Raw genomic sequence first — 16,876 nt, 5'->3', positions numbered from 1 at the left:
TGCCCCAAGGGCCACTGCTCTTCCATCCCTGTTTCAAAAGTAGACAAACCCATGTTATTGCCTTCAGGTTAGCACTGTATGTATGAAGTTTTAAAGCAAATCTAATTATTGCAGGGATCTATCTCATGACTTTATGAATGCTTGCCTTTTGAATACTGCACTGTGTAACCTAGGCATTGCTCAGAATTAATCTTCAGAGGGTCTGAAGATAGAATCTGATATATAGCTTCAAAGTCTGATACATAACTTATAATTTATTAACATTTATGTGAAGAAAATTACTTTTTCTCTCTCTCAGTTTCTCGCTCTCAACTGTAAGTGTGTGTATGTGTGTGTGTATCCCTTGCGACCTTGCTGGTCTTAGAGATTTCAAACAGGGAATGAGACAAAAATCTGTATCTATTAATAAGTCAACCTAGAACAGATTTGTTATCCTCATCTTTTCAGGAAAACATATGTGTTTCAGTTTAAGTGCATGTGGCTCAAGAGTTGATTCTCTGGGGTGTGGTTTTTTTATTACTTCTGCTCAAAAAAATTAGCAGGAAGTTAATTTAACCACCATCATCACAAGTACAAATATGCAGAATCCTAACATTTGATGATGATTATGATAAGGCTGTGCTTGAACAATTGTTCCCCCTCTTACCAAAAACAGTACACAGACTGTATGGCAAATGCATCCTGTTTATGATTGGATATTGTGGCCAGGGGTGGAGGACCGGGGGTGCGGGTCACCCTGGGAGTCACCACTGGGGGGGTGTGACGAAATGACGGGCGGCGCTCACCCCGGGGTCTGCAGCGCACTCGAGCCACACATCTCTCCTGGGAAAGATGCAGTGGCTTGGGTGTGTAGGCTCCACGCTGCCCAAACGGTCTGCCCACTGCCTCCCCTCCCTAGCTGTAGGGCGGCTGAGTGGGAGGAGGCAGGCAGACTCTGGAGGCCCCACGGTTCATCCCGCCACTATGGAAGGCTCACCCCACCCCTGGGTGCACCGCCCCAGGCGCCCGAGCGGTTTCCTCTGCCGCTGATTGTGCCACTAGACAACCATTGTGGCACCTGAGTTCTGATGCTAGACACAAGACAAGGACTTCAAGATTTGGTTTGGACATCAATTCAGTGCTTTGAAAAACAACCCATCTCAGTCAGGAACGCTTTGTAGGATGGCTGATTTGCCTTAGGGTCTGCCCAAGTTTGCTTTGCTTCCCTTTTGACAAAAGTGGATGAAATCTGCAGGTATGCTACCCTTCTGGAATGAATAAAGCCTGCCAAATTACAGGCAAATTGTGTGTGTGTGTGTGCATGTGTGTGCAGGGCATCTTCTAAAGTTCAAATTTCCTTTTCCTAAAGGGGAATTTTTAGAACTTATGGTATTTTGGGGTGGAATTGGATTACATTTACAGGCCAAATTGAAATTTCAGAATGATAGCTGCAATGGTTTACCCTCAAGGGCAACCTTCACAGTTTTAGGGTGTTTTCCTAGTGCTTGTGGGCAATTAGTCTAAAAATTGAAGACTTGAGATATGTGCCCCGGGGCAGTAAGCCTGCCAAACTGTAGAGAAATTGTTCCAAAGGCTATCATTACCTGTAAAGTTGGTTGAAGAAAAGAATTAAAGGGATTTGCTGTCTGGGTAAACCCATTCCCTCTGATTATAACTTGTCAGCTCTCACTTTGCCTTTTCCCTGTACTGATGTTTAATGTCCTTTCCCCCATCACCCCACTCTGGTGTTTTCCTTATATGATAAGATTAGAGACTCCCAGTTCACTTTTAGCAGACACTTTGCAGCAGTTTTTTTGATGTTTAGATTGCTGAGGCACCACAAGGTGCTCCAGGAGTCCCTGCGTTGAACTCATACAGGTTTTCTTTGTCTCTGAGAAGTCCAGAGTCCCTCTGAGGCAGTCCACTATGGCTTGAGAGTCTAGATTTGTGCAATCCCAGACAAAACGGGTTTAATAAACCAGTTCAATTGCAAATTGTAGTTTGGGAAGATTGCTTGTTTCAACGATCCATAGTCAAGATTAACCATAGTTTAGGGCCTGGAAGTACAGTGGTGCCTTCTTCGTCTAGCGGTTTTTTCGTCTTGCGAAGCAACCCTATTAGCGGCTTAGCAGATTAGCGCTATTAGCGGTTTAGCGGATTAGCGGCTATTAAAGGCTTAGCGGCTTAGCTGCTAAAAGGCTATTAGCGGCTTAGCGGCTTAGAAAAAGGGGGGGGAAGCGAAAAAAAATCGGAACACTCGCAAGACGTTTTCGTCTTGCGAAGCAAGCCCATAGGGAAATTCGTCTTGCGAAGCAGCTCAAAAACGGAAAACCCTTTCGTCTAGCAGGTTTTCCGTCTTGCGAGGCATTCGTCTTGTGGGGCACCACTGTAAAGCTAAGCTGCAGTTCATTGAAAAGGAAGTCAATGCTTCTGATCTCCTCAGTATAACTGTGCCAGAGGAGTTAAGGAAGGGGAGAAGCAGCATGAATACAAGGCTCAGGCATTAACACTAAATCTCATCACAATTACAACATGTCCTTGCTTCCCAAACTTATTTCATTGATGCTTGTTGGCATCACAGATTCATTAAGCATATATTCAGAGAGATTTATAGCTAGACATCTTTTGCCATGCACAACTGCTGCAAAGGATAATCTCTTTATGGCCAGCATGCTTTAGGAGCATTCTGCCAAAGTTTAATGTTAATGCTGCAGCTCTTACAATATCCGTTATCGTGCTATACTGTACTGATGCAGAAGTCAAATTTTGTTATCAGTCTGATCAGCAGTGGCAAGGAGATGGTTCTGTACTTGCATTTTAAGTGGCAAAATGGCTGAAATCATTACTCATGTTCACTGCGCTGCTGGAGAGGCTACATGACAAAGAATTCTAATAACTTGGGGTTCCTGCAGCTTTTAAATTCAGAATTTTAATTTGAGGCTAATGAGGGAGAGACTGTTTGTCCAGAAGGGTTTGTAGATATAAAGATGTTACTGTAAATCCATACTTAATTTCAGCCTTCCATTTAATTTAATTTGTGAAGCAACACAAAAAATAAATCCAGCCCAATCTGTGGATTTATCACTAGCAATTTAGGCATAGTTTTATCTATTTCTTGATGATTGCATTGATCCCCAATAGTTAGCATTTCAAATGGTCTGGAATTTTTATATGAATTGTTCTTATAATATCTGATAAAAAGTGTGCACATTAATATATTTGTAAGATTAATATATAGGACTACCGAATCTGTTCAGAAAACAGTTTGAATAATAATATTTATGCATGTGGAAAGCTAAAAACAACCAGATATTTTCCCTAGAACAGGCATGACCAAACTCGGCCCTCCAGATGTTTTGGGACTACAACTTCCATCATCCCTGACCACTGGTTCTGTTAGCTAGGGATGGTGGGAGTTGTAGTCCCAAAACATCTGGAGGGCTGAGTTTGGTCATGCCTGTTCTAGAACATTGGATGTGTGGGATAACTAGCCTCATACAACCAGTATGCTTAAATCTGATTAATGCATGAAGGGAATGTGTGAAAGGGTTAATGCCATTGAGTGAACTGCCCTGCCAGGCTTAGCTCACCTTGGGAGGGACTAGGTAATCAAGCCTATTGTTCCCCCAGTCTACCTAATAGGCTTAGCATGTAAAGAGGACTGGGCTGGTTTTTCCAAGTTCAGACCACAAGCCTCCCTTTAAATCTTATACCAATAATTTAGGAACTTACACCACTGTAACTAAGCCTAGTAACTAAGCCTGTGTTTTCTGAATGCTGTATGGAAAAGCACACGAACCCAACCTTTGGACAGTTTGCAAGTACACCATTTTAAACTAACAAAATGTGTGGTCTTTTGCTATGCTGGTTGAAGAGGGGAGTATTTTGGAACTCAGGTTTGAGCAGCTTATATTTCCACGTATTGTGATTTTAAATCTCTGCTGGGGTTCTCTCCACAGAGAGTACTTGCCCCAAACTTGGAGCCACGCAACCAGGAATTCTCTTTTTATATCTATTTTTTTTCCTTGTTACCAACAGGATGTAGAAACAGCACAAACAGTACAAGCAATGAGACACCATTGATTTTGGGCCAGCAGCATTTATTAGGTAATTGACTGGTTATTTTGTTATTGATTAGTTCTTAATTTTGTTATTGGTTGTTTTTTTAAAAAATGTTAAATGAAAATGACGTCTTCTCTGCTGTTAGTAAGTGCATTTTTCTAACTACATTTTCTTAAATGCATTTTCTACAATGCATTTAATAGTATATTCTGGGTGTAATTTGAAATTATTAAACAAGCTAAACTAAGAGTTGTGGTGGAGAAAAAGACACACCAGATAAAATTACCTTCTCCATGCAACTCCTAAAAATACAAGGACTCTTTCAGGGTCTTGCCAGTGAGAGCCAGTGTGGTGTAGTGGGTAAGAGTGGTAGTCTCGTAATCTGGGGAACCGGGTTCGTGTCTCCGCTCCTCCACATGCAGCTGCTGGGTGACCTTGGGCTAGTCACACTTCTTTGAAGCCTCTCAGCCCCACTCACCTCACAGAGTGTTTGTTGTGGGGGAGAAAGGGAAAGGAGAATGTTAGCTGCTTTGAGACTCATTAAAGGGAGTGAAAGGTGGGATATCAAATCCAAACTACTACTACTCCTCCTCCTCTTCTTCTTCTTCTTCTTCTTCTTCTTCTTCTTCTTCTTCTTCTTCTTCTTGCCTTGAAAACCTAAAGGGTCCATGAGGCATTTAAGAGGGGAGATAAATTTTACAAACCTATTTTGAACCAATAAGCAAAATCCACCAGGAAGCCAGGAAGGCAAGGCTAGGATGGACCAGAATAACAGTAGCAAGGCTCTCTCTATGGGACAAGAGAAACCAGTATCATAATTAAGATGGCAACATCAGGTTTTACTTAGCCTGTTTCCTTTCTTCCGTGTTTTGCTGCTGTGGTAGACTAGCAAAGGGAGTCCTAACCCAAGCCAAGGACTTAACTCTCTGGACACAGCTCACAGACACTCCATCAATAGTAGACATGCTGCTGAATCTTATGCATGTTCCATCAGATGTCAAGCCAACTGAATTAACTGCAGACATGCTTAAATTGAGGTGGATAGGCTTGTAACCTTGGAATGTTAGTGTACACTGTAATGTATGGTGGAATGTGCCTAGTGACTATTTTAATACATTGGTGTCCACCAACAAAGGATTTTTAATTGTACAGTGCTTTTCTAAATGGAGAAATAGGAAACAGAAACTTACTGAATCAGAGGATTGACATGGCTGAGCATCAATGCCATTAAGACAATGTTTGTCTCCTCTTCCATTTGTCTTCTAACATTTCATCTCCCTAGTTTTCACTCCTGATTCTTGTTGTCTTTCAGCAGTGGGTGCACAGCATGTTCTTTCTGTTCTTTAGTTATCTTGCCGATGTCCTCTATTCTACTCATCTAAAATGACTGTTACTAAGTTTTCAGCTATCTTTCTTTCCAAACAAAATCTATTTTCTATCCTAGTCAACTTGTCTTCTGTCTTTTAAATGGTTGATATTCCATCTCTTAGCTTCTTTTCACTGTACTGGGTCTAAGTTATGGGACTGGATATGGTGAAAACTGCACATTTGATAGCTACAGTATATGCGCATAGCAAAACTCAGCTTCATGCTGCTCTACGAGTGACAACCAACAAGCCCCATTTGAAGGTCATGTGGAGGCTGTGCAGTTTGAATGAAGATTTGTTCAGAGGGGAGGGGGGAGGGCAAGGTACCTGCTTTTTCCAATAACACCCCTTGTGTTGCCAGTTGTAATCTCTGTGTTGGTTTTTCCCCCAATTGCTCAAAAAGTTAATGCATCACAGAGCAGACTTACAAAAACACACAGCTATACAAAATTCCTTTTTTGAGAAGTGGTTTCCTTTCATTTCTCACATCAGTGAAGGTCTCTTGGGAGTTTTATCCTCCATCATCTCAATTATTATTTTGAAAAGACACTTGTCTTATAAAGCAAATTATAACATAATTACTGTAAGTAAGTCTTTGGGGCTATTATTTCATTCCTACAGTATTTGTTATAGACTTACTTATGTTTGTTTTTGTTATTTATTTTGTCATGTTGCAATGCATGTACTTGTACGTCAGTGATTTTTTTAAAAAATGTCCTTTGAAAAGCCTTGCTTCTTCTTTCTGTTCTGCATTTTCTCTCCTATAGGCAATGACACAGCCCATCACTTATACTGACCCCCTGTGGATTTCTGTGTCTCTTTCAAACTAGTCTCCGTCTGTTCCAGACCTCTTTTCTTCACCCCGCTTTTATCCTTTCTTGCTTCTGCCTTGTTGTACATTCAGAAATGGTTATATGCTTGTTTACTCAGAAGGAAATTCATGAGTAATCCTATCCTATTACTCAGAAGGACATTCCACTGTATTCAGTGGGGTTTACACCCTAGTAAGTGTATTTAGGATGCAGTCCTGCTTTTCCTTCTTGAACTGTGCTAAAGCTTGTCTATCAAGTTATTCCATTCCTTTTTTAAACACTCCCACAATATCTGTTTTCTTTTGCAAAGTGTTTTCAGGGCCATGACAGATTATTCAGTTCTGCCATGTGCTGTTAATATTGCAGTTGCTTTATCAAACCGTCTAATCTCTCTTTCAACTTTATCTTCCATGATGTCACTTAATGTATTTACTCAAATTCATTTAGCACAGACTCATTTAATGCAGATTTGTTCATTGCTCCTTAACCAACTTTGAGATGCTTAGTGTAGATTATCAAGGTCAGTGGTTCCCAATTGGTGGTCCATGGACCCCAGGGGGTCTGCATAGCCCACTCGGGGTCTGTGGCACCATTCACATAACTAAAACTACCACAGGGATACCAAAGTTTTCAAAAGTAGGGAGTCTGTGGCTTGGCTTTTGAAAAACAGGGGGTCCTCAGTTGTTAGCTAATTGGGAACCAATGATCTAGGTAGCAAAAGAGAGTGAGTGAAGCAGAGGTGTTTCCTTCCCCAAACCCTTTTGGTGTGTGTTTGTATTAAAGTTAGTGAGTAAACAGCAAGAGGGGTAGTAGCTATAGCACATCAATTAAAACAAAAGTGAAAGAGTGAACTCTTGTGTGACCGTTATGCTGCCTGTTTTCACAGGATCCCTTTTGTGTTTTTGTACTGCATGCAGAAGGCTGGAAAATAATTTATTATTAATATAATTATATAATTTACCTGAAATGCCAGTATGCTTGTATAAGGGCAGGCTTTGTGGTCATTAAGTGGCTGGTAGACTTCACATCAAGAATGTGCTCTGGGCTGTCATGATGTGGTTGGTGTATGTATAGCATGTGTAAAAAACACATATATCCTTGCTTTTTTATCAGCACACTTATTCTGTTGTTTTTGTTTTGTCTGCTCTCTGTCTCTTTTTGGAAGCGTCATCTATATGTCCTTGAGCATACGGCATGTACACACATCCATTTCAATTTGATTTACACTTTGGAAGCCATTAATGGACAGGAAAAGGATTGATTGTCCAGGAATGTGACTCTAACCCAATCCAGATGGTCCGATGGGTTAACCACTGAAAGTCCTGAGGGTATTTTTACAAGTGAAGCCGAGAATGCATTTTAGTCTGGAATGTATCACTTCTTCTGCGCATTATTAGCGCAGGAGAGAGCCAGTTTTAAATGGAACGCATGTTCTAGCCAAACAAGGCTTTAGATTCAATCACAGAAGCGGAAAATGAAAACAAAACAATTAAACCCATTTGTGAAAGTGCCATGTCATACGCGGTTGTTCGCATCAAGGTAAAAAGTGTGGTTTTAAAAAACAAAATAAAATGAGAGACCAAGGAAAATAGCCCTGGAAGAGGTCAGGAGAGGAAGGTGTGTTGAAAAGCAAAAAAATGAGAGGAATATGAAGGAAGAGCACTTTAGGCTGAGTTCCTTCGCCATTAAAACAACCCCAAGCAACTGGTTATTTGGGGGGGGGGATAAAAAGGAAGGGGGTGTCTGTGAAGGCAAAGCGCCAGGTCACCCCGAGTGGGCAACATTTGCCTGACAGATTGGCTTCTTCCTCCCTCGGCTCCACTGTAGTGTGTTGGGCTTGCCGGAGGGGGTGCTGGGCGGCTGCCCAATCTGAGCGGTGCTCGTCCGTCTGATTGACAACTGGGTCGGGCCCAGCCGGCACCGGTGCAAGATACGCACAGGCAATTAGACGGAGGCGGGGGCTGTTTTCGCGGGGCTTTTCCCTGCCTTCCCACAGGCGGGGGCGCTCCGGCGTCACGCTCGCAGCTGCCCCTTTACCTCAGGCAGCCCAGGAGGGAAGCCGCGGCAGCCGCCGCCCGCCACCCTTTCTCCCAACGGGTGAGGCAAGAGACGGGGTGGGGGAAAGCACAGCCCAGGCACATGAATCAGTCTCTCGGCGCGTATCCGGCTTCAGGCAGAGGCGGCGACCATAGCGGGGAAGCGGGAAGGGAGGGGACGCCTGCTCTGACTGCGGCCATGCCGAGAGCAGCGGCGGCGACTCTGTCACCTTGCCGTGGAGGTGTGCGCATTCTTTGGACGGGGAGGGAGAGCTGCTGGAAAGGTTGCGGGAGGGAAAGGAAGGCGGGAAAAGTGACAGCTGGCCGAAACAGCGCCTGAGCGCGGGGAAGGGCAGTTTGGGGGACCCTGCGCGCGCGCAAGAGAGAGGTGCTGCCCTGGAGCCCAGAAACCGGGGAGGGGCGCGCGTGCTCTTGCTTGCCTGCCCGGTGGCGGGGAGGGGCAGGTTAAGAGTAGCGCGTAAAAATGCCCCTGGGTGCTGGAGGAAGAGGGACGTGTATATGTGTGTGTGCACACAAGGCAGCTCTCTGCGTGTGCTGACTTTCTCGCGCGCGCGTTTGTGTCCCCGTGTCCGCACAGGTGAACGCTTCCGAGGCGCCACTGCAGTGCCCTCAACTGCGTGTGCAGCCGGTAGGAGAGGACACAAAGAGGCGGGACGGCTCTCCGGCGAGGAAGGGAAGGAGGCGCTCCTTGGCCCCCCGCGCACGCGGGAATTATAACGGCGAGCGGGAGGAGGACGATGCAAGGAAGCATCGATATTGTGAGGAAGTGACTGGCCGCGCGACTTCCTCTCAGAGCTTGCTCGCTCTCCTCCCCGCCTTCCAGATAATGCACAAATAATCACCGCTGCTTTGAAGTCGCTGTTGGTTTAGTAGCGACGGCAGCAGCAGCAGCTGCCGCCTTTTTTGCAAGGGTGCTGCGCCTCGCGCGCGCGCCCGTGCCTCTAGCTCCTTATGGGGGGGGAGCTCTCTTGTCTCCTCCCCTCCCTCCTCCCTCGGGGAGAGCGCCTTTGTTGTTGTGTTTCGGGGAGGACTCCTATCCTTCACCTCTTCGTGCACGCCGCGTTGCGTGTGTGTGTGTGTATGTGTGTAAGGCGGTGCATCGCCGCCCCACCGGATGCATGCAGTACGTCGTATTTTTTACAAAGTATGTTATTGTTTCGTGCGCCTCATTTGAGAGCTGATTGTCACGTTTCATCCCGCCCCCCTCTTCCCCCCCTCCCTCCTTCTCTCTCTTGTTTCCTTTCCCAGGTGCTGAAAAGCCACGGCTGGCGCTGGCGGAACCGGGATCTGTGCGATCGCTCCGGCGCTTTGCAACCTTTGCAGTTTGACCGACGGTCGGAGACGGGAGAGTTTTGCAACCCGCCTCTTTAGAGCCTTTGCATATATCGGGGAGGAGAAAGAAAGAAAGAAAAAGCGGAAGGAGGAGAAGCCCAATCATCATCATCGCCGAGCTGCTGCAGCAGCAGGAGGAGGAGGAGGAGGGAGAAGAGAAGGGTCGTCGATATTGTTGCTCCTCTAGAACTGGCGAGGCTGATGGCGGAGTTTGGCAGCAGAGGGGGTGGCACCAGCAGTGGGGGCATAGCGTCCTCCCCAAGCCCTGCACACGGGAAGGTGGCCTTCAAAGCGGGAGATGGGGAAGGTGGTGGTGGTGGAGGAGGTGGTGGGGTTGCAAGAACCCACTTGGACAGTGCCGGCAACGGGGTCTCCAATGGGGACTGTGCTCTGATGGGCACCAGAGAAGAGACAGAGTCTACTCAGTCTGGCAGCCCTGCCACAGAGAGAGGATGTCCCACCCTGCAGCCAGATGGCAAACCTGGTCACCCCAAGAAAACGAGCATCATCAAGGTAAGAGGATATGCTACCTGGGGTTCTCTGCTATTTGGGGGTAGGAAAGTGGATGATGGAACGGGACATGCACAAATGCCAGGCTCCAGGTGAGCCAACTCAGCCGTGTATGTAGCAGTAAATGTGTCTGCTGACTTGTGCAGGTGAACACACAGCTTTAAAGCAGGGAGAGGACACAACCTGGCCATTGAATTTTGATTATATGAGTGTGGAGCTTTGGTGCCTGTGTCTGTATAAAGAGGTAAAGTTGGGGGCATTGTGGGGGGGAGCGAGAACTTGTGCTTCTGAAATGAAAGAAGAAAGGAAGGTACTGCTCCCTAGTTAAGTACGGAATCAGCTTGCCATGCAGAGATTTCAGACTACGCAGGTTTTTGCTGATTCTGTGGGATGCTGGGTGCACCTGTGCAGAGCAATTTTGTACCCTGTTGACAGACGCACAGCAAGTGATGTGAAAACCAAGGATAAATGACGTGGGTGAGGGGGAAGAAAGATGACCGCCCTCCTAAAGGTGACAGCGCATCCATCAAGAGATTGTTTATGGCAGCTTATGCCTATAGTCTTAGCCTTTCTTAATTACTTTCTAGATATTATTGTCACATATCAAACAGGTATGGGGAGATAAGACAATGCTGGTAGGTGAATAATAGATTTGCAAAATGAAGGATTCCTGGTTGTAAGTCTGATTAGTTTTAAAGAAAACAGTTGGTTTATTTTTTTTAAAAAAGTGACAGAAATCTGTCTTTGATCGCTATAGGGCATAGGATTCATAATAGCTGAATGGCATATAACCCATACTGTTAGTTTTAAACACAGATTAGCTGCATTAAAAGTTACATAAAATAATACAGTTGCAATATGTATGAATATAGCAAGTCCATAGCCAATGATATCTCCTTGCTGAGAATAGGTATTTTCAGTAGCATGTTGTAAAGTGAAATGTGTCTATAATGAATACTCCATTAGCAGCAGATCTCAAGTTGTGCAGCAAGCTGCAGGATCTTGTTTTCAGAATCAAGGGGAGAACAAGGACAGTCAGTGGTAGAGTGCATTTGACAGTCTTGCACCCACCCATCCTGTCAGAGAGAGGTGGTGCAGGTTTGTTAACCACTTGCAGCAGTGTGCTTGTGTGACAAACATCTGCAGCACAGTGGCAAACTTCTGTTGCTTCTTGTTTAGGTATAAATTCAATACTGTATTCATTTAGCCTGCCAAAATATCTTTTGAACCAAGCACAGAGTTAATTTATAACTCTGCAATTGTGATCCCTGGTAGTCCAAACAACAATATAATTGCTGTATTACTGGAGTTTGTTAAATAGTGGTGTGTGTGTTTTTTTAGTTTCTGTAGCAAGCTTGTGCTTCGAAAGGGTAGGAATAAAAGAAACATTTTTTCAAACCATAGCTTGCTTTAAAGCTAGGATTGGGATTCAGAATTTGGTAACTTGAAAGTGGACTTTGCCTTGCACACATCTATGACTTATGTGGTTCATCTCCCTAACTACGGGTTAAAACTGTAGATTTGTTTCCTAATGTTTTTCTTTTTATGATAAAGTGGTATATAAGTATTTTTAGAAATAAAGTTAGTTGCTTTCCTCACTATCTCTTTCGTATTATTACTCCCATTAGTGGTTCAGCATGGTGTGAACTCCAAATATTACTTATTAACATGCCTTGGCTGATAATTATTTTGTATTGGCGTGTCACCCATATTTACAGCCACGTCTGATGTGTGTTTACTTGGAAGCTAGTCCTACCAAGTTCAGTGGGAACAGGAATTTTAAATGAACTAAGGTTTGGAATTTATTCAGAATTTGTTTATTGTTCAAGGTCATCTTCATACATATGCAAAAAATTTAAAAGCCCTAGATGTGCAATTTTAAACATGCTGTTGATTATGGATATCCATATTGAAGTTTATGCAAATACTTGCCCTATAGACATGCAGCATAAGCAAATAATACGAGTTTTTTGCGTCAGCTGTTACTTTCCATTTAGTTGAACACAACTATATTATCTATTTTACAGTTGGCATTCTTTTTGAAGTATGTGGCTGCCAATACAAGAGTTTGGCAAAAAACTTGTGTAAGTTAGTGGCACTAAAATAACTGCTTCCTTTAGTATAATTTTAACATCATAAATGTGGATTCTTACTTATTGAAACTAATCTTTGTTTAATGGTGCTTCTACCTGCCAAGTACACCTGGAGCTCCTAAGTTATATACTAAAAACTGATGTTGAAATGTAGGCGCAAATATGATAATAAATGGCTGCTTATGCAAATGATATACTGTTGTTTAAGCAATGCCCACCATACTGGCATTCTGAGCCTCTTCCCTCAGTGTAGTCTATTACATTTCTATGAACAGTGGCTAGGCTTGTTGAGAGCTGGAGTAAACAATTTTAATCTTACGAAAAGTATGGGCCTGCAAAAAACTACAGTGCTCTGCTTTGGTAGCAGGCTTTAGGATTTGGCTGTAGTGTTCCAGTTCCAGCAGAAGTCGCCGTTTTATCCATTGTGGAACCTGACCCTTGGTTTGTTGCTAGGCTTGGCTGCGTATGTAAAATCATAAGAACTGTCACCACTTTTTAGGGACCCTGTGCTGTGCTCGGGATTTGTAGTAAGAGGATTTCTGCGTTCAAAGGGCTGGCTTGTGTGCTACTTCTCTGTGGTAGACCGCTTCTGTGTTGCAATTTTACATGCCCCATCTGTAACCCTTAGAGTTGTTTTACCACGTGGGCACTCCTGATTGCAACAGGAGTTTTCAGTGCAGCACTTTATGAAACTAAATGGCAAATGGAACCTCATTTGATCATTCTTAGAATAGTGCTTTATCTGTGATGGTGTTCATCTGGCTGAAGCTAACACAACCATTTAGGAGTGGGATGTTGCACGACAAACTTCAAGTCTGTTCTGTATATTGAAGATTCATGCATATGTTACTGATGGTGACGATGTTATACAATATGGTTTGTTTGTTTGTTTGTTTAATTAATTGGGAGTCCCTACTTTTGCTGTATACAAGTGCTCTGCTTACATTTACATTATCACTTTTTAAAAGCTGGACAGTGAGTCTGGCTTGATGAATGCTGTTAGCAAACTGGAAAGTCTTTTGCTTTCTTAACCTGTTACTGGCTTAGCCCTCCCTTCCTCCCACTTCCAGATGATTTTGGCATGTAAGACAGCTTGCCTGCATAGCCTGCTGGATTGGGCAAGCACCACTTCTGCACAGAGATCCTGTGCATAGCAAACAATATTTCTAGCTCTCCGCGCATTTTGGAAAAGCAGCAGCAAGAATATTTTTTCTGTTCATGCTTTTTCCTTCCCCCTACTTTAAGTTAGGGTATGTTCTCAATTTCTGCTGGAGATAAATGCCGCAAAAGGCAATGCATTAGTAACATTTATAATGCAGTAACCTATTAAAGCTTCACTTTCTCATTGTAACACAGTTCCTGCATGTTTTCATTCGGAGTAGTTTTTAAAACAAGCAGTTAGGAAGGAGATGTCTTTGCCTTAAAAAAATATAACAAAAATATTTGTTATATCCTTCCCCTTCCAAGTTGCTTGAGGTAGCAGATGTGGTTCTCCTCTCTTTTTCCCCATACAGCAACAATCGTGTAAGGAAGGTTAGGCTGAAAGGTAGTGACTCTTTCAAGGTAACTCAGTGAGCTTCATTGGGTGAGTTGGGAATCAGAGCAGGGTCTCCCCCAACCTTAGTCTGAAACTCTTACACCTGTACTGCATTGGCATTCTTGTTTTTACTCCAATCAAGGAGTTAGAAATTATAGTTGAATTGACATTTTGATTGACTAACAGCACATCTGAATGTACATACCATTTACATGTGAGAATCCTAGAAGTGTAGAGTTGGAAGGGATCCCGAGGGTCATCTAGTCCAACCCCCTGCACTGCAGGAATCCTAACTAGATCATACATGACAGGTGGCCATCCAGTCTTTGCTTAAAAACCACCAGTGAAGGAATGTCAACCACCACCTCTCGTGGGAGTCTGCTCCACTGTTGGACAGTTAAAATAGAATTTGGTTATCCCAAAGGAACAGTACTAAGGACACTGAAAGTAGAAACTTCTGAAATGGAATAATGACATCTTTTTCACAGATTATTTCATCATATCTCATATGTATGTATGTATGTATATGACTATAAAGCAGGAATAGGTTACCTGCCAGATGATGTTGGACTACCAGATTCCTACATCTTTGACCATTGGGCATGTTCATTAGGCCTGTTGAAAGCTGGAGTAAGCAACACCTGTAGGGGCACAGGTACCTCATCCCTGCTGTAAGGTAACATGTTAGGATTGCTTTCCCACTTTTGTTATATGTACAGTACTAGGACAGATAGACAAATTAGAAGTACCATTTTCTTTCTTTTCTTTCTTTATCCTAAAAAACCCCATGATAGTAGCTTCTATGGCCCAAGGTGTAATGAACAGAGCACTCCAGAACTTGGGCTCCTTTTCCATATTGATCTGGGAATGGAGGTGGGGAGAAAGGAAAATGCCTGGAAGAAAATGACCAACAGTTTTTATTGCTAACAGTTGTTCTATCCACACTCAGCCCTAAATGCTTATAATCACTAGAACAACTTCATCAGCTCTTTGATATATAAAGAAAGTGCAAATAATTTATTGCAATGTGTCAAGCTGGCTTTGTTGTGGCACTATGTTACAACAAAACCAGGAGTTGAATGACTCAACATAGTCTTCATTTGTTTTAAGAGGAATTGTTTAGTCTGTGCAAAAATATATAATGCTATCACAAAGGACAGGAATTCATCAAGTTGGTTGTCAGCCTCTGTTTAGACTGGACCTAGCCCTCCAATAGGTCTTGCTGTTGTTACTTGGAGTCCTTCTTTGTTTATACAACAGCCACCTAAACCTCAGGAAACAGAAAAAATGTTTCCAAAAGTACATACTTTTCAAAGTAGTAAAAAAAGAAAAGAAAAAAGAGCACACCAAAAAACCAAACCCAGATATAGAGCAAGTATTTTATGTTAGCATTCATCTCAGGTTCAGAAACAAGTTAAATACTGTAAGACTGTCCTAAGTGTATATATGACATAAAATATTTCATTGCTAAAATACAACTTCAGACCAGTAAACGATATTTACTGATACTTGTGATGCATTTTATAGGTGTTTAGTAAGAATGTAAGGCAAAGGATTAGATCTGGTTAAAAAACTCAGTTGACATTTTAAGGTTGCAGTCCTGTACATGTTTAATCTTGGGGTAAGTCCCATGGAAGTCTGTGGATCTAACTTTTGCATCCAAGATTTCCTAAAGTTTTTTTCAGATGATAACAAATAAAATGACCAGGTAGGTTTATTAGTGTGTTGGTACTAATTCAGATATAGTGGAAACCAATGTACAAGGAGGTGAGTCCTATCGTCTTATGAAAGGGATATTTCAATAGGTCTTGCAATGCTTTTCTTAAAATGGCTGGCCAGCCAGATTTTGCTAGTGATAAAAATGACTTGATTTCCTAAGCTCAATAATTTTGATTGAATTCTTTAGGAACTTGCTTCTGCTTAATCATGTCACACTGGTAGAGAACTACACACTGTTTTCTATCTTGAATTTCTTAAAATTATATTTAATTCTTAGGGTGATTTATATTCTTTGTTCATCTCCTTTTTTCTCTTGACTGTTGCAGGTGATGCTGTGCCCTTTTGACTTAAACATGCAATGTGATGGTGTGTTTTGTTTGGTCTTGTGTTTTTGTGGGACAGGGTTGGAATGTGTTCTTATTCGTGTATGTGTGAAGATGCCATCCCACTGCCAAGTGACAGACCAGAAAGGCATTCATAGCTATGTTGTGGTACTAGGAAATAGTAGGTGTTACTTCCTTACAGAGTCCAAAAGCTTGTTTGAACTGTTTAGTAGTAATATTCTATATTATGCCTCTGAAAAAAGATCATCTTGATTAGGAAACTTAGCTTTCAGCTATTGTTGGATAAATTCATTTGCATATGACCAAAATTGGTAGAAAAATGTTTCACAAGGCTGTCCTTGGTATTAATAGCAAAATAAAATGCTTTTACACTTTAGGGTTGTATTTTGCAGCTTGAATCACAAAAATAGAAATCACATTCATACAAAGATATGACTGTTTCAAAGGCTGGATTGGCATTCTTCACTGTCTGTAATATTAGACAGGAGCTCAGCTGAATCTCCTTCCACTAACACACCAACCCGACCCTCCCAAAAAGAGAGGTTTGTTAAAGATAGTGCTGAAATTAGAACCCAGGTCTTCCCAATCCAATTCTACTTGGCTGTTGGCAAGATCACACTGCCTTTCAACTCTGCTGTAGAATGTTGGCTTGAGAAACAAAACCTAGAGGTACTGCTCTTCGTAGTTGCAGAAGTCATGTTCAAAATATGAAGAATCCTGTGAGACATATCCAACATTTCTCAAAAACAGTTGCATGCTTCTAGACAGGTGCCGCTCATGCAAGTTTTCCATAGCATCCACATGGCATCATTGGCATCAAAATGCCACCCTGTATTCTCCACCCCCCCTTTGAAATGAATTTTCTGCACAAAATCCTCTAAATTACAAAAACAAACAATTGCTAACAACCAATGTGCAGTATTAAGCCTCTGTCTGGAAGCAGCTTCATTCTAGATATTCCTGATGCATAGGTCCATCAAAATTCCTCTCTCCCCCCTCAAATACTCTGCCAAGTTTTTAAAGCTAGGTTTGAAGTGTATCTACAAAAGCTGTGCAGTAGCAAT

General features: G+C 42.7%; 1 protein-coding gene across 7 annotated transcripts in view; it reads left to right on the top strand.

The window, feature by feature from the left end:
* Positions 1 to 16,876, top strand: part of PLCL2 (phospholipase C like 2) — a 148,367-nt gene that overhangs the window by 52,237 nt on the left and 79,254 nt on the right. For 4 of the 7 annotated variants that reach the window (XM_081164381.1, XM_081164375.1, XM_081164377.1 and 1 more), the window contains 2 exons: positions 4,018 to 4,086; positions 9,526 to 10,122. In XM_081164381.1, the coding sequence (XP_081020507.1) occupies positions 9,811 to 10,122 (312 nt within the window). In that variant the 5' untranslated portion in view covers positions 4,018 to 4,086; positions 9,526 to 9,810. Of the gene's footprint in view, positions 1 to 4,017; positions 4,087 to 8,147; positions 8,318 to 8,360; positions 8,499 to 9,239; positions 9,401 to 9,525; positions 10,123 to 16,876 lie in introns of those variants that run through there. The other 3 variants (XM_081164376.1, XM_081164379.1, XM_081164378.1) reach the window with 3 other exon arrangements.

Source organism: Podarcis bocagei, assembly GCF_964188305.1.
Source record: "Podarcis bocagei genome assembly, chromosome: 12".
Lineage (NCBI taxonomy): Eukaryota > Metazoa > Chordata > Lepidosauria > Squamata > Lacertidae > Podarcis > Podarcis bocagei.
The sequence above is the reverse complement of the archived record's forward strand: the minus strand, read 5'-3'. Positions and strand labels throughout refer to the sequence as shown.